At 45.5% G+C, this 27,318-nt stretch overlaps 1 protein-coding gene across 1 annotated transcript; it reads left to right on the top strand.

Moving 5' to 3' along the window:
* On the top strand, window positions 1–26,261 carry LOC112257798 (nuclear pore complex protein Nup98-Nup96). The gene is given in 33 exon segments (XM_024431647.2): window positions 1–187; window positions 1,440–1,546; window positions 1,715–1,813; window positions 3,099–3,284; window positions 6,938–7,080; window positions 7,343–7,450; window positions 9,630–9,816; window positions 9,903–10,081; window positions 10,165–10,308; window positions 10,401–10,536; window positions 10,661–10,753; window positions 10,943–11,083; window positions 11,296–11,617; window positions 11,842–11,961; window positions 12,046–12,205; window positions 12,348–12,549; window positions 12,641–12,652; window positions 12,655–12,778; window positions 13,018–13,195; window positions 13,278–13,433; window positions 15,294–15,521; window positions 15,633–15,762; window positions 16,066–16,331; window positions 16,599–16,780; window positions 16,917–17,149; window positions 17,333–17,593; window positions 20,482–20,639; window positions 22,190–22,473; window positions 22,623–22,844; window positions 23,217–23,458; window positions 23,549–23,703; window positions 24,015–24,126; window positions 24,776–26,261. Coding segments are annotated over 32 exon segments (5,430 nt in total). The 5' UTR covers window positions 1–187; window positions 1,440–1,467; the 3' UTR covers window positions 24,964–26,261.
* The last annotated feature ends 1,057 nt before the right edge of the window (window positions 26,262–27,318 follow it).

The raw sequence follows: 27,318 nt of genomic DNA, 5'->3' as shown, positions 1-27,318 counted from the left end.
CCGCCGTGCGTCGTGACGCATTTTGGCCTCGTTACCGCAGTTTCCCTCCTCGTTGTGCAACGAAAAGCCGCAGTTTCGGAAAAAGAACATTACAATCTAATCCAGTTTAGAGACGTCGACCCAATTTACACCCATATTGTGACTGGATCAAAATACACGTATTGTATTGAACATAATCTTATTTACGGTGAGTTTTAACATTGTCCTTCCATCCCTTTTTCAACTGGGTTACATATCAAGCTAGTTAGCACAACATCACAACTAGCTAGCAATGAGTTCTTTAACAGCTAACGTTAGCTAGCTATTTTGGTCGGTTAAAGTTGTCAATATATCTAACTATAGTGTTGACTTGAACGACCTAGATACATTTGTTGGATATCAAAGATTGTTATCATGTCAGAGGGTTTGCTAACAGGAGCTAGCTAATTAGTCAGCTAGCTAACTGTTAGCCACCGTCAACAGATTTGCGGTTCTGACTCACCAGCGACATTTGCGGATGTGTATAACTAACGTTAGCTAGCAGATTAAACTGGTCATATCTGGTTTTATCTTGTGCGACGTTGGTGTGATCATTTTCTTAATGTTTTGAGGTGGGAAATTAACTGGCTAAAGACTGTTTTAATATCAGTCTGTAAGTAGTGCGCTAGCAGCTAGTTAACTAACGACGTCTGCCAGGCCTTGGTTTAGCGTGATGAGAACACATTCTGGCGCCTATCTGGCTTTCAAACGTAATCTTTAGTTTACTAGCCAACGGAGCGGTGAGCGCTATTTGTTAGCGAAATCTAGCTAAAGTAGTCAAACTATTTCTACATGGACTCTTGGCCTTTGCTCTAAAAAAATATATATCAATGAACTGAGGGACTGGCAGGTAGTGAATGTGTGGACGGTGGTTAACTAACGTTACAGTAGCTGAGTAAGCTAGCTCGCTAACTAGGTTCTCATGACAGGAATTATATTGGAACTAACGTTAGTCCTGTCTTCTGGAACTTCGCACCGCCAGAACTAATTAACTATACACTGCTTCTCTCAACTAACTTTAATTCGTTTTTGTGTTGCTATGTGTGTTATTATAACTGCCATATAGGCCAGGTTATGCTAAAAACCAGGTTAACATCTAACAAAACATTTTACATGCCAATCGGCTGTCTCATAGAAAACCTTAGCTTCTAGTGGAAATCCTTTTGTAATGTCAACGTCATTCACGCACTGATATAAATCAGGTACTGTGTTCAGCCAGAGCCATCTACTGCTCTCTTCTTGGCTAAGGGAATACCCATGCCCCAAAATCATACATAGCCAGCTGTATCGAGCTAGATCTGGTAACTTAGAACATTTATGTGATTACTATAATTGTATTCAGTTACTGTCAAGTATGTTTGTCAGTTATTTTTGTCTGCTGATATAAGCTGAAGTTTGTCATTTTGTGAAATGCTGAGCAGACATATGCAGTCCTGCTAGCAGGAGAAGATGTTCAACAAGTCATTTGGTGCTCCTTTCGGGGGAGGGACCGGAGGATTTGGAACTTCATCCACGTTTGGACAACAAAGTAAGTAACAACAATGTGCGCAAGTGTAATTTTTAATGTATCCCTGACAAGTTGAGTACCTTTGGTTTCCAGCTTGTCTCATCAATGTCTTTGCCTCAGCATTCACTCTCAAGTAAAGTTAAATTGTTCCGGATTATAAAAGGGGTGGTGTTGACCCTGTGTTTGCAGACACTGGCTTTGGGGCGACAACAGGTGGCTTCGGGGCCTCAGCATTTGGGGCGACCAACAACACTGGAGGACTCTTTGGTGCGACGCAGAATAAACCAGGTTTGCCACATCTCCCTGATCCTGACTATAACACATGTTAATAACTCAGTACCTGCCTAATCCTGTCGAATATCAGATCTGTTCTTCTAATTAACGTACAGCGGCCAAAGCTGCTTTCCTGAATACTTTTTTTCACTATAATCTGCTGAGGCCCTATAGCAGTATGGTTTCTGCAGCTATCTTCTGGGTTTAGGATCAGGCCAGTTCTCCATTGCAGTGGTATAAGTGGTTAACTCTGCTGACAGTTCAGGGTGACCGTGTTCTTCATTTGAATGAATAGCCACATAAGAAAGGTGTCTGTGGCATAAGGTCTTTTGTATAACTTTTGCATAACCTACAGATTACATAATGAAATTTCCCACTGGAATTTTAACCACAAAGCTTCATGGGGATTTCCATGTGTCAATATGATAGCACTGATAAAGTATGACGTTGAACATGTTTAAGACTAGCTTTTGTACTGTGACGTATGCCTGAACAGTGAACCTGCATGATCACACTGCCACTCGCAGTAGACAGAGAGCTGACTATGTGCTCTATACATTTATCTATTATTCAATATACAATGGTGAGTGTTTTTTGTGCCCACCGTGATGCTGCTACTGACATGTGGTGGTTGAATATGTGTGTCTAACCCCACCCTGTAATGCTTTACTCTCTCAAAAGTGGTGACAGCCAATCCTCAACAAATCCACACTGGTGCAGGTAGAGGAGGTAAGCATGGGTTGACGCGCGCGCACACACACGGCCCGCTGTTAAACAGGCGGATGTGCACACACAAAAAGGCTGCGCACCCACAGTCCTGTTATACTCTTGAAAGGGTTTTCCGTACATACAAAGTATATACAATATGTAGTATTTGGTTTGGAGCAAAGCCACAGTCTGCATTCTGCTCTTAAAGGGAGTGTGATCATGTAGACAGGTGGCACTGTGTATGGCCCTATTGTCTGTAATATATGTGAGTTTGTGGGTTATTTGTGCTGAGTGAGAGGAAAGAAAAAGGTGGGACAAGGGGGATGAAGGCTGCATGTTATTTGAGACAACCTCTCCTTGTAATGAGTGAAATGATTAGGGGCTCCCATAAACTAGTTCAGATGGACCTAAAGGCCCATCTGGCTGGCTTAGTCAGATCATGGATGCACAACTCCAGTTCTAGAGGATCCTCAGTGAACATGAAACCAAACCATTAGCCCGGGTCCTACAAGAATTTGAGTTGAGCACTCCTACAGCTGGCCATAGGGACCTGTGTGTGAGCTGGTTTGAGGTGGTGTGTGTCCCTCCCCAGGTGGCCTGTTTGGTTCCAGTACGTTCAGCCAGCCCGTAACGTCGTCCACCAGTAGCGGCTTTGGGTTTGGCACGGCCAGCGGCACGTCCACTAGCCTGTTCGGCAGCACCAACACGGGCGGCGGCGGAGGACTCTTCTCCCAGCAGAGCAATGCTTTCGGAGCCGCCAAACCAGCCTCCTTTGGCAGTCAGTGTCTATTTTTACTGTCTAGCATTGAGGTTGTTCAAACAGGTTTACCATAGAATTAGTTGTACTATAATGCATTCCCATTCAAATGACTGTTCTGTGACCAGTGGGACAGTGGTCGTATTGGGTGTACTATGTAGTCCCAGTCGGTATTCACGTATTAATAAGGAATTCTCCTCGACCACACCCACAAATTGGGGGAAACCAACTTTCTTTCCTATTGAGCCTCATTGTAAAAGAGGAAACTTCGTTTAAAAAAAATTGGTTTGTTATACAGAAATATCAAATGACGAAAAGCTGCTGTCAGTGGTGGAAAAAGTACTCAATTGTCATACTTGAGTAAAAGTAAAGATGCCTTTTTAAAAGAAAATTACTCAAGTAAAAGTGAGTCACTCAGTAAAATACTACTTGAGTAAAAGTATTGGGTTTTAAATATACTTAAGTATCAAAAGTAAATGGAATTGATAAAATGTACTTTATCAAAAGTAAAAGTATAAACCATTTTAAATTATTTCCTTGTATTTTGCAAACCAGGTGGCACAATTTTCTTATTGCGGATAGCCAGGGGCATATTCCATCACTCAGACATAATTGACAAATGAAGCATTTGTGTTTATGGAATCTGCCAGATTAGAGGCAGTAGGGATGACCAGGGATGTTCTCTTGATAAGTATGTGAATTGTTACATTTTGACAGGAAAATGGCCCGAGTACTTTTGGGTGTCAGGGAAAATGTATGGAGTAAAAAGTACATTTTCTTTGGGAATGTAGTGAAGTAAAAGTTGGCAAAAATATAAAGTCAGAACCCCAAAAAATTACTTTAGTACTTTAAAGTATTTTTTACTTAACCTTAACCTGGAACCCTGTTCTGCTAGCGGAACCCCTCGCCAACAGCCAATGAAATTGCAAATAAAATACACATCAACTGAAATCTTATCAAACGTACAAGTATTAGGCACCATTTTAAATATAAAATTCTCCTTGATCCAGCCACAGTGTCTGATTTCAAAAATGCTTTTCAGCGAAAGCTCCACAAATTGTTAGGTCACTCATATTAGGTCACTCACAGAAAAACCCAGCCATTTTTCCAGCCAAAGAGAGGAGTCACAAAAAGCACAAATAGAGATAAAATGAATCACTAACCTTTGATGATCTTCTTCAGATGACACTAATAGAACTTCATGTTACCCCATGTTTTGATCGGTAAAGTTTATATTTATATCCAAAAATCTTATTTTACATTGGCATGTTATGTTCAGTGGTTCCAAAACATGCAGTGATATTGCAGAGAGCCACATGAATTCACAGAAATACTCATAATAAATGTTGATGAAAATACAACTATTCTACATGGAACTTTAGATACATTTCTCCTCAATGCAACCGCTGTGTCAGATTTAAAAAATATAAAAAAAAAACTTTACGGAAAAAGCATAATTTGAGAACGGCGCTCAGAGCCCAAACCAGCCAGAGAAATATCCGCCATGTTGGGTAGTCAACATTATTCATAAATAGCAGTATAAATATTCACTTTGCTTTGATCTTCATCAGAATGCACTCCCAGGAATCGCAGTTTTTCAATAAATGCTTGTTTAATTCGATAATGTCCATTTATGTCCAATAGCTTCTTTTGTTAGGGCGTTTGGTAAACAAATCCAAAAGCGCAATCTGGTCCATTCGGACGAAACGTTCAAAAAGTTATATTACAGGTCGAAGAAACTTGTCAAACTAAGTATAGAATCAATCTTTAGGATGTTTTTATCATACAATTTCAATAATGCTCCAACTGGAGAATTGCATTGTCTGTAGAAAAGCAATGGAACGAGAGCTACCTCAAGTGAAAGCGTGTGACTGAGAACGAGGCTGTAGGCAGACCCCTTAGTCAAACAGCTCTTATCCGGCCCCCCACATGAGCAGCCTGAAACAACGTTCTGAAGATGGTTGACATCTAGTGGCATCCTTAGGAAGTGCAAAATAACCCATATCCCACTGTGTATCGATAGGGGTGAGTTCAAAACGACAAACCTCAGATGTCCCACTTCCTGTTTGGATTTCTTCTCAGGGTTTTGCCTGCCATATGAGTTCTGTTATACTCACATATATCATTCAAACAGTTTTAGAAACTTCAGAGTGTTTTCTATCCAATACTGATATTAATATGCATATATTAGCATCTGGGACTGAGTTGGAGGCAGTTCACTTCGGGCACGCTATTCATCCAAAAGTGAAAATGCTGGCCCTTATCCCAAACAAGTTATGTACTCTACACCACTGGCTACTGTGTTGTTCCATGTACATGTAACCAGGCCAAAAATCTAGACCTGTAGTTCGCAATGCTCCCACATAGGGAAATGGAGCCTGCAAGAAGAGCCCTGTGGCTTCAGGCTATTCGGTGTGGGAGAGTGGAAAATGTGGGGACGCTGTGTTCAAGTAGGCTACACGTATTTCACCTTTATTTAACCAGGTAGGCTAGTTGAGAACAAGTTCTCATTTGCAACTGCGACCTGGCCAAGATGAAGCATAGCAATTCGACACATACAACAACAGTTACACATGGAATAAACAAATTACAATCAATAAGACCGTAGAACAAAAGAAAAAGTATATGTACAGGTGCAGTGATCTGTGAGCTGCTCTGACAACTGGTGCTTAAAGCTAGTGAGGGAGATCTCCAGCAGTCTCCAGCTTCAGACATGTTTGCAGTTCGTTCCATTCATTGGCAGCAGAGAACTGGAAGGAGAGGTGACCAAAGGAGGAATTGGCTTTGGGGTGACCAATGAGATATACCTGCTGGAGCGCGTGCTACGGGTGGGTGCTGCTATGGTGACCAGTGAGCTGAGATAAGGCGTAGCTATATGTGGAAAACATTTCATCACATGTAAGATATTTAACTTGTTTAGTACAGTTCGATTTAACTCCACTCACTACTTGTAGCTGTATAGGCCGTTTGTGTTGTTGGTTGGGGCAGGCTTCATGTTCCGGTCGGTAGTGAGCTAGCGCTCACTCGCTCAATTGGCTGCTGGCATCGTAATGAAAAGGGGCATGAGTGAACCCCCACTATTGTTTTGTTTTTTTAACACTAGGGACCAGGCACTTTTGAAAAGTAATTTACTAAAACAAGCAGACACAATGAAATTGCGTTTGAAAAAGGGCACGTTTTTGCTGCGAGTCCATAACCACAGGTTGTTTTCCCCGCTGGTGGGCAGGGTCGCGACGTTCTATCTAATACCGACTGGGTCTATGGAGTGTAAGCTTAGAATTCTGTGCCTTCTCAGAGTTCCATACATGCAACAATGGCAAATAGAACTGGTTTAGAAAATTTATTATTTTGTGGTGGCACTCCTATGGCTACTCCAGTGCCTTCTATTTAGCCTGTAAAATTGTAGTAGATAGAGGGTTCTGGTCCGTTGTAGTAATTGTGTGACAGCTGGTGTTAAATGAAATACAATGAGATCATGATGTGTAATACCTTACATTTATTTTCTTTGAATATTTGTTTATCTTTTGATTAGATGCATTTGATGTTGTATATTGCTCATATTTCAGACGATTTTTAGATCACTCATGAGGGGCAGGAGTTATCTTGGTCAGGCACATGGTCCTACGTCATTGTCGATGTCTGGCTAGATCGTTAAGATGTTTTTTTTTGTCTAGCATTTGGCACGAGCACGGCCAACACCGGGGGGCTGTTTGGGGCGACCAACTCCAACCCCTTCGGAGGGGCGTCTGCCTCCCTGTTCGGGGCTTCAGGGTTCACCCAGCAAGCCGCTCAGCCAGGCACCACTGTCAAGTTCAACGTAAGTTTGGCCTGACCTAGGCTAGCCCATTACACCTGGGCCAAACTACTGTACTAGGTCTCTGTCTAGTGTCGTGTATGGAATGTTATTTTATCTAGAAAGGTCTGTACTTACTGCTGTATGTCATGCAACTCTTTACTGTAATCCTCAAGAAAATCATAGGTCAGCTTTCTCTGCAATGTGTACGAGTAATCAGTTTATCCTGCTACAATACAGTAAAGGAGTTTGTATTCCAATTAATGTCCTCTTCTGTCGTCCTCAGCCTGCAACAGGAAGTGACACCATGGTGAAAGGGGGTGTGACCACGAGCATTAACACCAAGCACCAGTGCATCACGGCCATGAAGGAGTACGAGAACAAGTCACTGGAGGTGGGTCATTATTATGCAGTTACTTTCAGCTGCCCTCTGTCTTTTAGAATAGTTCAAATGAAAGGGAAAGAGATGAGGAGAGGAATCCACTTTAAAGTATTGAATCAAAATCAAGTTTTGTCACATCAATTTGTCACATGCGCAGAATACAACAGGTGTAGATTTTACTATGAAATGCTTGCTTACAAGCCCTTCCCAACAATGCAGTTTAAATAATATATGTATACAGTGGGGCAAAAAAGTATTTAGTCAGCCACCAATTGTGCAAATTCTCCCACTTAAAAAGATGAGAGAGGCCTGTAATTTTCTTCATAGGTACACTTCAACTATGACAGACAATATGAGAAAAAAATATCCAGAAAATCACATTGTAGGATATTTAATGAATTTATTTGCAAATTATGGTGGAAAATAAGTATTTGGTCACCTACAAACAAGCAAGATTTCTGGCTCTCACAGACCTGTAACTTATTCTTTAAGAGGCTCCTCTGTCCTCCACTCGTTACCTGTATTAATGGCACCTGTTTGAACTTGTTATCAGTATAAAAGACACCTGTCCACCACCTCAAACAGTCACACTCCAAACTCCACTATGGCCAAGACCAAAGGGCTGTGAAAGTACACCAGAAACAAAATTGTAGACCTGTACCAGGCTGGGAAGACTGAATCTGCAATAGGTAAGCAGCTTGGTTTGAAGAAATCAACTGTGGGAGCAAATATTAGGAAATGGAAGACATACAAGACCACTGATAATCTCCCTCGATCTGGGGCTCCACGCAAGATCTCACCCCATGGGGTCAAAATGATCACAAAAACGGTGAGCAAAAATCCCAGAACCACACGGGGGGACCTAGTGAATGACCTGTAGAGAGCTGGGACCAAAGTAACAAAGTCTACCATCAGTTACACACTACGCCGCCTGGGACTCAAATCCTGCAGTGCCAGACGTGTCCACCTGCTTAAGCCAGTACATGTCCAGGCCCGTCTGAAGTTTGCTAGAGAGCATTTGGATGATCCAGAAGAAGATTGGGAGAATGTCATATGGTCAGATGAAACCAAAATATAACTTTTTGGTAAAAACTCAACTCGTCATGTTTGGAGGAAAAATATTGCTGAGTTGTATCCAAAGAACACCATACCTACTGTGAAGCATGGGGGTGGAAACATCATGCTTTTGGGCAGTTTTTCTGCAAAGGGATCAGGACGACTGATCCGTGTAAAGGAAAGAATGAATGGGGCCATGTATCGTGAGATTTTGAGTGAAAACCTCCTTCCATCAGCAAGGGCATTGAAGTTGAAACGTGGCTGGGTCTTTCAGCATGACAATGATCCCAAACACACCGCCCGGGCAACGAAGGAGTGGCTTCATAAGAAGCATTTCAAGGTCCTGGAGTGGCCTAGCCAGTCTCCAGATCTCAACCCCATAGAAAATCTTTGGAGGGAGTTGAAAGTCCGTGTTGCCCAGCAACAGCCCCAAAACATCACTGCTCCAGAGGAGATCTGCATGGAGGAATGGGCCAAAATACCAGCAACATTGTGTGAAAACCTTGTGAAGACTTACAGAAAACGTTTGACCTCTGTCATTGCCAACAAAGGGTATATAACAAAGTAATGAGAAACTTTTGTTATTGACCAAATACTTATTTTCCACCATAATTTGCAAATAAATTCATAAAAAATCCTACAATGTGATTTCTGGATTTTTTTTTCTCATTTTGTCTGTCATAGTTGAAGTGTACCTATGATGAAAATTACAGGCTTCATCTTTTTAAGTGGGAGAACTTGCACAATTGGTGGCTGGCTAAATACTTTTTTGCCCCACTATATATATATATAATGTGTAACGAGGAATAAAATACACCAGAATTAAGCTATGTACAGGGAGTACCGGTACCAGATCACTGTGCAGGGGTACGAGGTATTTCGGGTAGATATGAACATTAATGCAGGGTAACGTGACTAGGCATCAGGATCGATGATAATAATAGGAGTCAAATATAGAACCGAGTAGCCGCAGCATATGAGTGTAAAAGTGTGTTTTTGTTGTCTGTATGCGTATGTGGTGAGTTTTGTTTTTGTGAGTGTCAGTGTAGGGTGTGTTTGGAGCCAGTGCAAGATGGGATCAGTGCAGCCCAGGCCTCACTCACCCTCTCTCCTGTGTGGTGTTTGCTATGTGTAGGAGCTGAGGTTGGAGGACTACCAGGCAGGAAGGAAGGGCCCCACTAACCCCATGGCTGCACCAACGGGGGGTCTCTTTGGGACTGCGGCCGCAGCCACCCCCAGTACGGGGGCTGCAGGGCTGTTTGGCTCCTCGGCCACCAACACAGGCTTCTCCTTCGGCCAGGCCAAAACCAACTTTGGCGCCAGTAAGTCACATAGGCCCATAGACAAAGCTCAATAGAAAATATAAATACAAATGTATTATATATTAGTTTTAACTCCCTGTCCCCAGGTACTGGTGGGTTTGGTACAGCCACAGGCAGTCTGTTTGGCCAGCAGCAACAGCCCCAGCAGGCCCAGCAGGCAGCCAGCCTGTTCAAGCCCTTCGGTCAGGCCACAACCACACCCAACACAGGATTCTCCTTCGGCAACACCAGCACCATGGGCCAGCCCCAACAAACCAGCACCATGGTGAGAGCTCACACGTACATGTTAATACCCTCACATGCCTAACATTGTACCGTTCCACTAGAGTAACTCTCTCTCCATCCCAGGGGGGTCTGTTTGGGAGCACCGCGGCGTCCCAGGCAGGGGGGTTGTTTGGAAACACAGCTCAGACCACACCAGCCACAGGCTTTGGGACAGGCACCGGTCTCTTCGGACAAACCAACACCGCCTTCGGGAACGTCGGCACACAGGTATTAATCGACTCGACTGCGCAGGCTTTTACACAGTTGTTAGGTGCAGGCATGGTGGGATGGGTGTGTATTAATCTGCTCTCTGTCCCTAGCAGAGCTTGTTTGGTAATAAGACGGCAGGGTTTGGCGCCACCACCACCAGCGCCTCGTCGTTTGGCACAGGCACCGGCCTCTTTGGTAACAAATCCGCCCTCACCCTCGGAACAGGCACCAACCCATCTAACTTTGGTGAGTTGATCATCTGCCCTTATTGGAGTGCACTTGTGTGATAAAGGCTAGTACTTGCAAATAAATCGTCTATCGATAATCGTATTGGCTATTTAAATGATCGTGTTCTCTCTGTTGTGTGAAGGTTTTGGACCCACTGCTGCTGGCGGAAGCCTCTTTGGGAACAAGACTACAGCAGGAGGACTGGGGACTGGACTGGGAGCCGGCTTTGGAGCAGGTATGAACAGGAAGAGCGCCATAGGTCTGGGATACAATAATAAAGAAACCAAAAATACATGAAATATCCATCGTGTAAAGAAAAGCAAAAACAAACACCTGCCCATTTGGGTGTTTTACCGGAGTCTGTATTGTCAGTCATTAGTAGTCCCCTGTGGATGTTTCTCTAAGTGTGTTCTGTGTTTGTTAGCGGTGGGCACTGGGCAGATGTCTCTGTTTGGGAATAACAAGACACTGGGTTCCACTCTGGGAACAATAGGAGCGTTTGGACCGCAGGGATTCAGCACAGGAACCAGCACTCTGGGCTTCGGAGCACAACAACAGCCTGTTGGTAAATACCACTTCCATCTACCACCTTTATCTCCTCTGCCCAGTCTCAAGCTGATTGTGAAAGCACATTCTCTAGCACTTTCCTTTAGTACCTAGTCGTATTACTCTTTCAGTGTACTGAAGAAACTGGCTGGATAACATTACACTGTGGTGGAAACTTCCAGTAGCCCTTGAAGGCTAGGTGAAGCTATAATTGTCTCTCTCTCCTCCCAGCGCTGACGGACCCTAACGCGGCGGCGGCCCAGCAGGCAGTGCTGCAGCAGCAGATCAATGCTCTGGCCTACTCCCCCTTTGGTGACTCCCCCCTCTTCAGAAACCCCCTCTCTGACCCCAAAAAGAAGGAGGAGCGTCTAAAGCCCACCAATCCGGCAGCCCAGAAGGCGTTGACCACGCCCACTCACTACAAGCTGACGCCGCGGCCTGCGACACGTGTGCGGCCCAAAGCTCTGACATCTTCGGGCTCCTCCAAGTCTCAGCTATTTGACGGGCTGGATGATGACGAGCCTTCTCTCACCAATGGAGCCTTCATGCCCAGGTAGGTGGCCGTCTGTGGAAATTCGCTTGTAGATAGTTGACATGTTTCTGTTTCAACTGATTTACCGTTTTTTTTTTCTTTTCTTTTTTTCTGGTATGTTTTTCTTATCGAATACTACAACTTGGTTTTCGGTAGCTTTTTTGCTATATGCTTCTGTCTGTATTCTGACAGTGATGTTGGTGTATGGTATCTGATCTGTGTGTTTCTCTGGTGTTGTAAACCAGGAAGAGCATTAAGAAGCTGGTGCTGAAGAACCTGAATGGCAGCAGCCTGTACAGCAGCCCAATCAACAGAGACACAGATGACCTGGCATCTCCACCGGAGTACCCCCTCAACGGACTCAGGTCAGTCACGCGCCCACACACACCGTCAGTGATATTGATCTGTGTGATGTTTGTTGCTGAACCATGTCTTCCCCCCCCCTACAGTGCCAGTGTGGACGAGGATGATTATGTGAGGGAGGTGGTGGAGGGAGGGGCCGAGGATGACCTGGAGATCAACAAGTTTTACACCAAGCCCAGCCTGCAGGACACCATCTCAGAGCTCAATGCCCATAGGGTGGGGGCCAGGGGCAGGAATGGCCTGGAGGTGAGGTGATAGAACAGAGTAGACCGATGATGAATATGGTCGTCTCAAGTGACACCCTATTCCCATTAAGGGCACTTCTTTTGGCCATGCTTCTCATATAGTGCTCTACTTTTGAGGTTTGACATGAGTGTTCTGATTCCAGGTGAGCAGCGAGGACATATCGCTGGGAGAGGACTCTATACAGGAGGAGCGAGAGGAGGAGGTGCAGGAGGTTCCCCCACACCCTGCAGGTATCGTTCTGTGCCGTGTGGGCTACTATACCATCCCCGCCATGGACGAGCTGGCCAAGATGGTGGACGAGAACGGCGTGTGTGTGGTGGAGAACTTCACCGTGGGCAGAAAAGGTCAACGGTTCTCTTGATTGGTCGGGTGGAAACAGCTCTGGGGAAATAATTGGTCCGTAGCTCACTGCTCTGCTCTCTGATTGGCTCTCAGGTTACGGCTCAGTGTTTTCCATGGCGAGGTGAATGTGACTGGGCTGAACCTGGATGAGATTGTTCACTTCAGACGCAAAGAGGTTATCGTCTACCCCGACGACAAGAACAAGCCTGCTGAGGGGGAGGGGCTCAACAGGTCAGTGACAGGGAAACTTACTACCCTTCACACTGGGGAAAATGTCGTTATCAGTTTCCTTGTAATTTCATCACAAAGTCATAAACTGATTCAACATATTCTGATAGTGATCACAGCTGAGACGTAACTCAAATTGATATTCTATTTCTCATCCTTTACCTCTCACCTCTTTACTACACCATGTTATTTTATACCTTTTTCTCCCTCCCCTCCTTTCCCTCACTCCTCTCCTCTGCCAGGCGAGCGGAGGTGACTCTGGATGGGGTGTGGCCTAATGATAAGACCACTTGTACTCAGATAAAGAACCCTGAGCGTCTGTCTGAGATGAACTACGAGGGCCGTCTGGAGAACGCCTCACGCAAACAGGGCGCCCGCTTCCTTGAGTACCGCCCCGAGACCGGCTCCTGGGTGTTTGAAGTAAGCATGCCTAGACGCATACGAAAGGTGTGTCTCCATATCTCCCTTCCAATGTCTGTAACTCATCTCTCTGTGTCTGCAGGTGGCCCACTTCTCTAAGTATGGCCTGCAGGACTCTGATGAGGATGAGGAAGTGCCTCTCAAAGTGGACCCCAAGAAGCTGAAGACGGCCACAACACTTCCCCCAGGGCTGCAGCAGCTTCCTCCCTCCCAGCAGCAGGTGGCGCCACAGGCTCAGGTAGACGGAGCAGCACAGCGCGCCCACCCACACTGACAGTCACACCCACTGCTCTCTACATCACCTGGAAGGCCTTAGTCAATATACAACCTAAATATACATGATCTGAATTGAAGCCATTTTCCTTTCCACTACCATTACAGCCACATGCAGTGTGTGGGGTTCTCTGCCTAGATCTCAGCTGTTTCACCACTTCTATAATAGGTTGTATTCAATGGGTTTCTATGGAAAGGTTTTAAGTTTGGTAGCCCTTGATGCAGATGGTCTTGGTGATCTCTGCACCCCAAATAAGGTTGCTAAACATTGATCTGACATCAGTTGGATGGGCTGTTGAGTATAGTGACTGATCAGATGGGACACCCCACATTATCTGTTTATCAGTGGAGGTGTGGGGAAGGCTGGGTTCTCCTCTCCCAGGTTCAGCTGTACCTGAGGTGGTGGAGGCCACAACCCACCCACAGACAGGTGGGCAGGGTAGTTTGTCAAAAGTCTTGTCAGTTCTGGTTAGTGGTTACGTTCTGCCCCTCACAACTGATTCAGGAACATCAACTTCATCTGTGCTCTAAATATAAACGGTCCTTAGCTAAACATCACCCTGGATCAATAGCTATGGCATGAAGTAATCCGTGGATTGAAAATACGGTGTTTTAAAGGGATACTTCTGGAATTTCTGTCTGCATGCAAAGACATAAAAATTGTATCCACTAGTTCACCTGAATTTGGAGAAGTAGATAAAGGGCCTCATTGCCAAAATCCAGAAGTATCCCTTTAAAGGCTGTGTTAAATCGTTTTTTAGATCAGAGAATCTAACTGTCAATCTGCAGTTCGAACAATAACAAAGCGCTACCCCGCCACTGATTTGGTAAACAGCTAAGGGATGGGGCGGGAAAAATGTAACCACTCCCAAACACATGGGTAGTGCTATGGATACAGGGACTTGACCATCCATGATATTGAAATTGTAGTTTTAACCATGTTTTGAGGCTATACAGTTTGTTTAAATTTACATTGTAAAATTTGACATTGTTCAAACAAAGGAGTAACACAAGCTTATATTTTGGGTGGTGATGGTGTATGACAACTATGCTCATGAGGCATCTGTTATATTTTTCAAGAATCAATGTGTTTATATCATTACTTTCAAAGTCTAAAAATGGATGTACCAACTGCAGATTTCCCCTTTTTAAGGAAATGTTTGAAGTGAAGTCTTAACTCAGAAATAGTTTGTTTGTAAGGTTTTAAGATTTCTTAAATTAAATCTGTATTATATTGTAAAATGTTTGTATTTTGCCAACTGTTCCTTCCATTGTTATGTTTTAAAAGCCAATATAATTTGCCCATGTGTAGTACTGATTATGGTAACTTCAGAACCTCACATTATTATGGTTGTATCTCGTAAAAATCTACACAATGTATTTTTGATTATTTGTTATGAATATTAGTTTCTCTTTGAAACGAGCTTTGAGATGATGACCAAAGATAATGAGTGATGTGTGATAAGCTGCCAGTCCTGCAGAATATATTAAGGGTTAGGTCTTTTTTCTGGTTGAGGGTTTAAGAAGCTACAACATCTACTCTTGGGGTAATATTGAGTCAAGCTATTAATTATTTTATTATGTAAAACATGCTCCTATATACATCTGTGATATCTTGTATTTGATCTGATAAAGCTAAGAAATAAACGGATTAAAGATCACACTTTGCTGGTCTGTCTGACTTGTGCTGACCATTTTCATTTATTTACACTAAACTGATTTTGTCTGTGTGTGTCTCTCTTCTTGGTGTGTGTCACCTTACTATGTGTGTTTGGTTGCACTTTCCCTGCTGTGTGTATCCTGTGTCCATTCGCTCTGTGTCCAGTCCACGGCTGTGCTGGAGCTGCTGAGCCGCATGTCTGAGGTGGACAGTGACATGGCCGACATTACCCAGGATGCCCCAGGGGAGAGCATGTTGGAGGAGGTTGGGGAGAGCAGCATGGGGGAGGATAAGGGCAGTCGGCTGGGTACTGTGACCCCCACAGAACATAACCCTGTCTCTGCATCCAGTCAGATTGCCTCCTCGATGGGAATCAACCCACACACACTCCAGGTAAAATACTACTGTACACCCTCACATTCTACCTTTTTTGTTGAGGCTAATGGAGCCCTCAATCACATCATGAAGACAATGTGTTTGTGATGTGTGTTTCTCTGCTCTCAGATCATGAAGGCATCTCTGTTTGCTGAGGATGATGATGGTGACATGTTCCTTGAGCAGGGAGGGATGAAGAGCTCTCTAGACAGGGCCTCCCCTCGCATCCTCCTGCCTGGCACTCAGGGCAGGCCCTCCAGTAAGTGTCACACACAGCCCTAACATTGATTTCTACCCTCACACACAGTCACCCATCCTTCACTCGGAGACCCTAACATGTCTTAAATGCTATTATAAACTGGCTGGTTCGAGCCCTGAATGCTGATTGGCTGACAGCCGTGGTATATCAGACCGTATACCACAGGTATGATAAAACATTTAATGCGTCGTGCCTAAGACCAGCCCTTAGCCGTGGTATATTAGCCATATACCACAAACCCCGAGGTACCTTATTGCTATTATAAATGCTCATCGATCTCTCTTGCTCTCTTTCTCTCTCCAGTCGGTGGTCTCTTGCAGACTCGTTTCAGCGGGGCAGGTCTCTTCCCTCAGCTCCCTGACGTGCCCTTTGGAGGGGGCCTTCCCGGGAGGCTGTCCATGTCTCGGCCGTCAGCGGTGGTTCCTGAGCCCTCGCGACTCTCCCCCTGGCCCTCGCTGGGGCCCTCTTTCCTGCTGCCAGCCCCAGCGGCAGAGGCCACTGTACGGACGGTGGGGGCTCGACGCCTGGGGGGCCCTGTAGCCCCAGAGAACTCAGTCACACTGGGGAAGGTAATGATAACTATACTACTAGTATTTAATTAGTATTTTTCAGGTGTCTTTCTAGACACTTCATCCTACATCATGATTGTTAAGAGTTTAAATATGTGACAGTACAGTAGACTGAACACACAGGGATACATGAGGGACATGGAGAGAACATGGACATTTGTTGGATCATTTCAATGAATCCACTGTGGTTTTCGTATGTGTGAACATAGCTGTACGGGCAGTTTTAAATCATCTAGACAACGTAATCAACACATTCCCTCCACCTAGGGCCGTCTGCTGATGGATGCAGCTCTGTTCACGGGCCGGTCGTTCCGGGTTGGCTGGGGTCCAGGCTGGACTCTTGTCCACTGTGGAGACAGGCTGAGTGGGGCTGGGGACAAGGAGCAGGACCAGGGAGACGCAGGAGCTGGAAGTTTTGGATTTTTGCCTAAACATGCCAAGAGCAAACGGTAACGAACACCAGACCACTCATTTACACAATGCTGTAAGAGTGTCAGAATGGGATCCAGACTTACTGTATCAGAGCAGTGGTTATGGGTGGTAGAAACTGAACCCTAAACTCCCCTCTTTCCCCTCCCCATACAGACTCTCAGACAGTCCGTTCAAGGTAGTGATCGAGCAGGTGGTTGGTCTGGAGCCGCGGGACAGTGAGGAGAGCCAGGCGGTGTACCAGCGGCCCCTGGAGATTGGCCTGAAGCACAGCACCATCAGTACAGAGGGGGCCTGCCCCTTCATCCAGCCCCAGAGTGGGGTGGCCGCCTTGCACGAGTATGTGGAGTGGATCACTGACCTCAACCAGGAGGCTGGTGCCGGAGACGGTAAGCGATGCAACACTCTCATACACACACACACACACAATGGTAGATGGCTCGCACTTTATTGGTCCAATTCCAAAACTTCCCTATGATTCTAACATCACCGCTGCTACCTCCTGTTTTAATTCTCTCTCCCATTGCTGTCTGAATGAGTTCAGATATAACTTTATCTCTCTCTCCCTGTAGGGGTCCTGGCTCACTGGGCTCTGGTGTGGACTCTGTGTGAGGCCCTGTGGGGTCGGCTGGGTACGCCAGAGCCTGGTACCAGCAGCTACCTGCAGCAGCTGGAGAGGAGGAGGAGCTTCTCAGCCTGGCTGTCCCACAGCGCCACCCAGAGGATCGAGCAGGAGGTGGGCCTGAGCCATGGGGGAGGACATGTGGAGGCCATCTTCAGCTACCTCACTGGACACCGCATCAGTGACGCCTGCAGGCTGGCTCAGAAGAGTGGTGAGGAGAGGGGGGATTGGAGGGGTGAGAGGTGGGGGAGATCGGAGTTTGAGGGGATTGGTAAGAGAGGAAGGGGAACAGAGATCAGGAAGAAAGGGGATGGATGGATGAGGGGTGGGAAGGTAAAGCCTGCTGCAGACCTGGGGCCTCATTTAGAAATGTTGCCTACACACAGAATATGCCCCAAACTGGCGTTATGTTACCCTCCCGCACACTGTACACTGTTTCTAGTGGTTCTAGAATCTATTTATTTTCTTTGCATTCTAAAATAATTTGAAATCTATTTCCGATTTCTTTCATTCCCATGATCATTGCAGAATAAATTCCGCAGCTTTTTGGACTGTGATGGTTTCATACTTGCGAAATAGTCTATAGGCATCCAACAAGTTAGGACAAATTGTAGCCTATCTAATCTCTCATTTAATTCCACCCACTTCAGTGGTAAACAGATAAACTACCACTATTTCAAGTATTGTGGTCTGATCTGAAGAGCAGTTTAACAGACAGTTCACCTTTTCCAATAACATTTGTAGGCTACGTCTGAATTCTGTAATGTCAAATTTCTCCAGTAAACAAGACATATCATAACCTTTTCTGGCCATGAGTTCATATTCCCGAAGAAGCCATACAGCAAATGACCATGAGCATCTCTCATTTAATTGGCCTATTAGATAGGCTATTATAATTTCAAGTTTTTGCTTTATGCATAACATACATATGAACAGACAGTTGATCTTTTGAAGACAATCACTGTAAGTGGGCCTACTCCTATTTAATAAATATATATTTGTTTAATGTTTTACATTAAAAAAAACGTATTTACTTCTGTTTACAGGTCTGCAAAAATGTGCAGTTTTTGTGTATCAGAAAATGTCAGATACAGCAAACGTTAATGGTGGGGGGAGAACTCTGCCAATACCTCAAGACATTTGATCATGTTTGCCATTGATATTTCCTTTTATATACACTGCTCAAAAAAATAAAGGTAACACTTAAACAACACAATGTAACTCTAAGTCAATCACACTTCTGTGAAATCAAACTGTCCACTTAGGAAGCAACACTGATTGACAATACATTTCACATGCTGTTGTGCAAATGGAATAGACAACAGGTGGAAATTATAGGCAATTAGCAAGACACTCCCAATAAAGGAGTGGTTCTGCAGGTGGTGACCACAGACCACTTCTCAGTTCCTATGCATCCTGGCTGATGTTTTAGTCACTTTTGAATGCTGGCGGTGCTTTCACTCTAGTGGTAGCATGAGACAGAGTCTACAACCCACACAAGTGGCTCAGGTAGTGCAGCTCATCCAGGATGGCACATCAATGCGATCTGTGACAAGGTTTGCTGTGTCTGTCAGCGTAGTGTCCAGAGCATAGAGGCGCTACCAGGAGACAGGCCAGTACATCAGGAGTCGTGGAGGAGGCCGTAGGAGGGCAACAACCCAGCAGCAGGACCGCTACCTCCGCCTTTGTGCAAGGAGGAGCAGGAGGAGCACTGCCAGAGCCCTGCAAAATGACCTCCAGCAGGCCACAAATGTGCTTGTGTCTGCTCAAACGGTCAGAAACAGACTCCATGAGGGTGGTATGAGGGCCCGACGTCCACAGCTGGGGGTTGTGCTTACAGCCCAACACCGTGCAGGACGTTTGGCATTTGCTAGAGAACACCAAGATTGGCAAATTCGCCACTGGCGCCCTGTGCTCTTCACAGATGAAAGCAGGTTCACACTGAGCACATGTGACAGACGTGACAGAGTCTGGAGACGCCGTGGAGAACTCTCTGCTGCCTGCAACATCCTCCAGCATGACCGGTTTGGCGGTGGGTCAGTCATGGTGTGGGGTGGTATTTCTTTGGGGGGGGGCGCACAGCCCTCCATGTGCTCGCCAGAGGTAGCCTGACTGCCATTAGGTACCGAGATGAGATCCTCAGACCCCTTGTGAGACCATATGCTGGTGCGGTTGGCCCTGGGTTCCTCCTAATGCAAGACAATGCTAGACCTCATGTGGCTAGAGTGTGTCAGCAGTTCCTGCAAGAGGAAGGCATTGATGCTATGGACTGGCCCGCCCGTTCCCCAGACCTGAATCCAATTGAGCACATCTGGGACATCATGTCTCGCTCCACCCACCAACGCCACGTTGCACCACAGACTGTCCAGGAGTTGGGGGATGCTTTAGCCCAGGTCTGGGAGGAGGTCCCTCTGGAGACCATCCGCCACATCATCAGGAGCATGCCCAGGTGTTGTAGGGAGGTCATGCAGGCACGTGGAGGCCACACACACTACTGAGACTTGTTTTAAGGACATTACATCAAAGTTGGATCTGCCTGTAGTGTGGTTTTCCACTTTAATTTTGAGTGTGACTCCAAATCCAGACCTCCATGGGTTGATAAATTTGATTTCCATTGATCATTTGTGTGATTTTGTTGTCAGCACATTCAACTATGTAAAGAAAAAAGTATTTAATAAGAATATTTCATTCAGATCTAGGATGTTATTTTAGTGTTCCCTTTATTTTTTTGCGCAGTGTATATTTACTGTCTTGACCTAATTCCAGTACTTTCAAAGTATACAGCAAATATGGGTGTTGTCTTTACCATAAAAGGTGAATGATGGGCATTATTCAAGCGCAGTTATAATGCTCGTTCAAACATGCACCGTTTTAAAACTGATCTGATTTATAACTGGAAACATGCGTATGGATGACGTGCTCTGACTTCAGAAATCTCTTTTTTTTTTGTGAGTGTGCATTCTCTTTTCAGAAATGGCACACGCAGATATTTAGTGTGAAATTTACGCAGCGGCTATAATAAGGCCCCAGGGGCATCTCACAAATGAGTTTGGCCAGGCTGTAGGATCTCATTAAGAAGTCTTTAACCTGTGTGTGTAGGGGACCACCGCCTCTCCCTGCTGCTGTCCCAGGCGGTGGGCTCTCAGTACGGCCGGGAGCTGCTGGCGCTGCAACTTGGAGATTGGAACAGAATGCAGACAGACTCATTTCTGCAGGAGGAGAGGCTACGCATCTTCGCCCTGCTCGCCGGGAAACCTGTAAGTAACCACGTGTGCGCATGCAGCTGTTACCGTTGTGTTCAGACCACCATTAACTGGGTTATCCTTTGCTACGTTTATGTGTGTAGGTTTTGCAATACACATATTTGTTGTAATATACAGTACCAGTTACAGGTTTGGACACACCTACTCATTCAAGGGTTTTTCTTTATTTCTACTATTTTCTACATTGTATAATAATAGTGAAGACATCACAACTATGAAATAACACATATGGAATCATGTAGTAACCAAAAAAGTGTAAAATAAATCAATATATATATATATATATATTTGAGATTCTTCAAATAACCACCCTTTGCCTTGATGACAGCTTTGCACACTCTTGGCATTTTCTCTACCATCTTCACCTGGAATTATTTTCTAAGTCTTGAAGGAGTTCCCACATATGCTGAGCACTTGCTGGCTGCTTTTCCTTCACTCTGCGGCCTAACTCATCCCACACCATCTCAATTGGGTTGAGGTCGGGTGATTGTGGAGGCCAGGTCATCTGATGCAGCACTCCATCACTCTCCTTCTTGGTCAAATAGCCCCTACACAGCCTGTAGGTGTGTTGGGTCATTGTCCTGTTGAAAAACAAATGACAATCCCACTAAGCGCAAACCAGATGGGATGGTGTATCGCTGCAGAATGCTCTGGTAGCCATGCTGGTTAAGTGTGCCTTGAATTTTAAATAAATCAGTGTCATCAGCGACGCATCCCCCTCACCATCACACCACCTCCATGCTTCACGGTGAGAACCACACATGCAGAGATCCTCCGTTCACCTACTCTGCGTCTCAAAGACACGGCGGTTGGAACCAAAGATCTCAAATTTGAACTCATCAGACCAAATGACAGCTTTCCACCAGTCTAATGTCCATTGCTCGTGTTTCTTGGCCCGAGCAAGTCTCTTCTTATTGATGTCCTTTAGTAGTGGTTTCTTTGCAACAATTCGACCATGAAGGCCTGGTTCACACTGTCTCCTCTGAACACTGAAGCATTTAGTTGGGCTGCAATCTGAGGTGCAGTTAACTCTAATGAATTTATCCTCTGTAGCAGAGTTAACTCTGGGACTTCCTTTCCTGTGACATTCCTCATGAGAGCCAGTTTCATCTTAGTGCTGGATGGTTTTTGAGACTGCACTTGTTGAAACTTCTTGAAGTTCTTGAAATGTTCTGGATTGATGTCTTAGTAATGATGGACTTGTTTCTCTTTGGTTATTTGAGCAATTCTGCAAATACATTTTTAACAAGGCACACCTGTTAATTGAAATGCATTCCAGGTGACTACCTCATGAAGCTGGTTGAGAGAATGCCAGGAGTGTGCAAAGGAAAAAGGGTGGCTACTTTGAAGAATCTCAAATATATATTGGGTTACTACATGATTCCATATGTATTATTTCATAGTTTTGATATCTTCGCTATTAATTTACAATGTAGATAATAGTAAAAAATAAAAACCCTTGAGTGATTAGGTGTCTAAACGTTTGACTAGTACTGTACATTAGTACTAAATGTTTTCTGAGCTGTATATACTTGTCTCTCTAGGTGTGGCAGTCTACAGACTGTGTGGTGAACGTGTGTTCAGAGCTGGACTGGAAGCGTTGCGTGGCGGTTCACCTGTGGTACATGCTTCCTCCCACCGCCTCCATCGCTGACGCCCTGGCCAAGTACGAAGCCGCCTTCCAGGGCTCTGCAGAGGGTCAGAAGTACGCCTGTGCCCCCCTTCCCCCCTACCTTGACCAATCAGTCCCGCTGGACATGGATGAAGAAGAGTCTAAACGTCCACTCTACGACATCTGTTTCCATCTGCTCAAACTATACAGCGACAGGTACTACATTTCCCACAACACACTGCATAGGTTTCTCAAAATAGATTAGAATTAATCCTACATTTCCATTCTCAAGCAGATTTAACAGAATAAAAGTGAAGTACCACTAGAGTGGGGTTTAAATGATAAGTGACGCCTCTCCCTCCCAGACACTACAGCCTGCAGGAGTTGTTGGACCCGCTGACGGTGACGTGGGAGCGTCTGGACTACCGTCTGAGCTGGCACCTGTGGTCGGTCCTGCAGGCGCTGCACTACACACACCTGAGCCCCGCGCGACAGGGCCTCATACACACCAGCTACGCTGCCCAGCTGGAGAGTGCTGGCCTCTGGGACATGGCCATCTATGTACTGCTGCACATATCTGAGGATATGTACGTACTGCAACACACACCTTACAACATACACACAGGAAGAGACTTCACACTCAACTTTAACATGAATCATGACGAAGTTTAAATTGATTAGTCACAGGAGGATTTTAGGGTCAGTGCCCTCAGCAGATGCCCAGGATGGACCGATAGGCTGAACACGGTTTATCATAATCTCACACAAGGGCTACTGTGACCAGCTGGGTTCCAATTCCAACTGTGAATTGTCTGTAATGTGTTATCTCTGTGCTCTGGGAGCTAACGGCTGTAATAATCTCAGGCAAGCTTACACATTACGTGAGCAAGTCCTGTTGGGATACTTATAACATGGAAAGTTGAATTAAGTTAAACCTGCTAACATGTCCTCCTCTCCAGGCTCCGTGAGCGTGCGGTGAGGGAGATGCTCCAGCTGCACTGCCCTTTGCTGGAGACTGAGGAGTCTGCCCAGAAAGAGCGCTTCCTCACAGAAAGACTACTGATCCCAGAACAGTGGCTCCACCTGGCCAAAGCTACTAGAGCCAGAAGAGAGACAGACAGACACAGAGAGGCCCTGCACCTGTACAGAGCAGGCCACTGGAACCTCTGCCACAGGCTGGTCATACAACACCTAGCCTCAGGTGTGTATACGCATGCGCACGCACATGCACGCGCACACACACACACACACACACCTCTAACCCTATTCAACCTGTGTATTTCCCCTGTAGATTGTATCATCAATGATAACCATGAGTACCTGTTGGAGTTCTTGGAGGGGCTGGCTGTTCCAGAGCGCTGTGCTGTGATCCAGGACTGGGACACGGCAGGCAGAGTCTACCTGGACTACATCAGAGTCATACAGACCTTACACGCCATACAACAGGTACATCTGTCTGGCGTTATGTTGACTCCATTACAGTTGATTATGTTAGCCAATTAGCTATGCTGCTGATCTTCTGATTATCTATCTGTCAGTCTTAGCCACCATTGTCCATCAGTATATGACTATGATCTGGAACACATTGAGGCTGTATGGGTTTTTTAAATGGAAGGATGTGTGTTTGTGGGTGGGAGGGTGCGTGTGTTGGCGCTGCATGGATAGAAAGTGCTGGAATGCTTCATATTGATGCGTGATGTTTGTATGTAATGGGTCTCTGTCGTTCTCGGTCTCACTCTCTCTCCGTGTGTGTTCAGATGGACAGTGCTGGTTATAAGCTGGAACGTCTACACACCGAGGTGACATCACTCTGCAGCAGGATAGAGCTCCTCCCCTGCTCCACTGCCAAGGACCGCCTCGCCCAATCAGGTGAGATGGAGCCGTCTGCTCCAATCAGAGGGTAGCTGATCTTTCCTAGGACAGATCTATATACGTAACGTTAATTTTAATGTTCTGCGTTGTCCTGTCTGCCCTAGCCCAGTTTCTAGACCTGAATGGAACTCTGGTCTTATAACATATACCTTACGAGTTATTTGTCGGCCTGCACCTGTTTGTCACTTTTCCCACGTCCAAGCCTATAACTGCTATCAGTAGACAGTTCTGATTAGGAAGTAATTGTTTGCGGTTCCCAAGAATGAATTAAATACAAATCAAAACCAAACATGGATTCCATGTTGTGTTCTAGCTTTGTGTACACACCTGTCTGTTTTACACCTGTTTGTCCTAGCTAATCAGCTTTGTAATATGGGCACCATGCTGCCACAGATAGGAAGTAAAATGGAGCGTGTGGGCGCAGACATTGACATCGACATTCTTTACAGGGCACCGCTCAGCGGCACAAACAACACATTTATCCGAGCAGTCCACTAATCACGGATATACCCTCTAGTGGGAAAAGTGTCGGTAAATAAGTTGAATGTGGGCTACTGCTAGACTGAGATACAATCTCGGTCTAGAGAAGCTGGACTATAGGTGTGTTCCGAGACCTACCTAAACTTCTCCTCTCTCTTGTCTCCAGAGATGGCCAAGCGCGTGGCTAACATCCTGCGTGTGGTGTTGAGTCTGCAGCAGGGTGGTGAGGGTGGCGAGATCCCCTTGTCCCAGCTAGCGCCCCACATCGGCCGTCTGCCCATGCCTGAGGACTATGCCCTCGAGGAGCTCCGCAGCCTCACCCAATCATACCTGAGACAGCTCATTGTCAGCTAATGATCTTCCCCCGAACCTTCAGCCCCCCGCCCAATAGGAACTGAGGTAGTTTGTTGGGAGCCAATGAGAACAGTGGGGGTAGGAGGGGACTATCTGGCACTGTTTAGTAGGACTACTGGGGTTGATTGAGATAGGAGGGGAAGTTTGGTTGAGAAGGCAGCGATGGACTTGCGGTGTATCCCATGCTCCTTTGGGGCTTTGGTTTCTCCTGAAGAAAATGGCACAAGATAATTGGATGAAGCATTCCTCCGTGTGTGTGTGTGTGTGTGTGTGTGTGTTTGGAAATGAATGACTTGCAAGTTGTTTTCTTTCATTATGTTTTTGTATAGCTTTTTTGTACTTAGGAGGCCTGAGATGTGTGTTTGTGTATGATGTGCATTTAAATATTAAACTGCTGAACCATCCTGATAAGAGCTCTCTTCTCCCAACCTTTGACCCTGTTTAAAGGGACACTCACTCACTGGCTGGTGTTAACGCCGTCATCCTGCAATTCATATTTCCAGTATAAATACTATATGCAAACTACATGTTTGTTTGACTCCTACATCCCCCATGGAAACGGAAAGTTTAATTAGTGAAGATTGTTTACCAGGATTTTGTTAGTGAGCGGAATTGCACTCACCCGATGCACTCTCAATATGTGTATACATAGGGAAGATCTATTTAGTGATGTAATCTTGTACAAACAGCCTGCTTGAAGTGAACAACTTGTTTTTGCGTACCTAAAGAGAATGTAAAATGAGATTGGATAAACTTCTATTTTTGTATTTTATTTTTGGGGGCTGAACCAGAGTGTGAGTCTATTGGAGTGGAGATGGTTAGATTCCATTCTCTATCTCAAATATATGGTTTCATATTTCTATTGTATGGGGGACTACCAGAGCTATGTTTGTTCCTTGGTGTTGCTATGTTTTTTATTTCTTCTTGTAATCAGCCAGTCGGGACAGTTTCTCTGTGGTCCTTGCAAGGAGTTTGATTAAAAATATAATATTTCAAATATAATTTACAATACCTTGGGGTCCTTGGTCTCACCTTCACTCACACACCCTCCATTTTCTCAACCTCCATTCCCCCTTACCCCCGGTTTTTCTGTTTTTTGATGTTTAAAGTGAAACTGATGTATGTAGTTATTGTTTGGTGTGTGCTGCCGCAGTATGTTGGGCGGGAGACCGCTCCCCGCGCGCACAGTGCCTTTCATGAGGAGGGTCTCTGGACTTCTGTTACCGCCGTTACTGTGCATGATTGTGATGACGGTGATAACGTTTTTATTAAAGTCTGAATAAAATGTTTGTCCTGAATTAATGCATCTGTTCTCCTTTAGGCTATAGTACAGTATGTCATGTCTATTATTCTGCATACGGCAGCATCAGCATTTACTTTTGTTTTTAAAGAGGTTTAATGCATTTTTCTAATGCTTGATTTAAGAAATGTTCCTTGCATACATTATAACAATGAGCCAGGTTGCTGAGTGGAACCATGCGTGTTAATAGACTGAATCGGATGTGTTAATTAGGCTACTTGCTGCGTGTCCACAGTACAAGCAGCTTTTGGCTACCATTACATTGAAATCTGGCAAGTGGCCCATCTTCGGTTCAATTATTCACATCACCTGCCCTTCATCACTGATGCATTTAAAAAATGATGTTGCCAACTCCTCAGGGTAGGCTAAGCACCATCACCTTGCTCTTCAGAGTTGCTTCAAATGAATGGAGGTCAATTGGGCAATGGCCACTTTCCTTGATGGCACTCTTATGTTGACCCCGCCCTGTGCAACTGGGTACTGGACTTCCTGACGGGCCGCCCCCAGGTGGTGAGGGTAGGCAACAACATCTCCCCGCTGATCCTCAACACTGGGGCCCCACAAGGGTGCGTTCTGAGCCCTCTCCTGTACTCCCTGTTCACCCACGACTGCGTGGCCACGCACGCCTCCAACTCAATCATCAAGTTTGCGGACGACACAACAGTGGTAGGCTTGATTACCAACAACGACGAGACGGCCTACAGGGAGGAGGTGAGGGCCCTCGGAGTGTGGTGTCAGGAAAATAACCTTACACTCAACGTCAACAAAACTAAGGAGATGATTGTGGACTTCAGGAAACAGCAGAGGGAACACCCCCCTATCCACATCGATGGAACAATAGTGGAGAGGGTAGCAAGTTTTAAGTTCCTCGGCATACACATCACAGACAAACTGAATTGGTCCACTCACACAGACAGCATCGTGAAGAAGGCGCAGCAGTGCCTCTTCAACCTCAGGAGGCTGAAGAAATTCGGCTTGTCACCAAAAGCACTCACAAACTTCTACAGATGCACAATCGAGAGCATCCTGGCGGGCTGTATCACCGCCTGGTACGG

Source organism: Oncorhynchus tshawytscha, linkage group LG09 (genome assembly GCF_018296145.1).
Source record: "Oncorhynchus tshawytscha isolate Ot180627B linkage group LG09, Otsh_v2.0, whole genome shotgun sequence".
NCBI classification, from domain to species: domain Eukaryota; kingdom Metazoa; phylum Chordata; class Actinopteri; order Salmoniformes; family Salmonidae; genus Oncorhynchus; species Oncorhynchus tshawytscha.
Note: the sequence above shows the minus strand (reverse complement) of the source record. Positions and strands in the feature narration are given on the sequence as shown.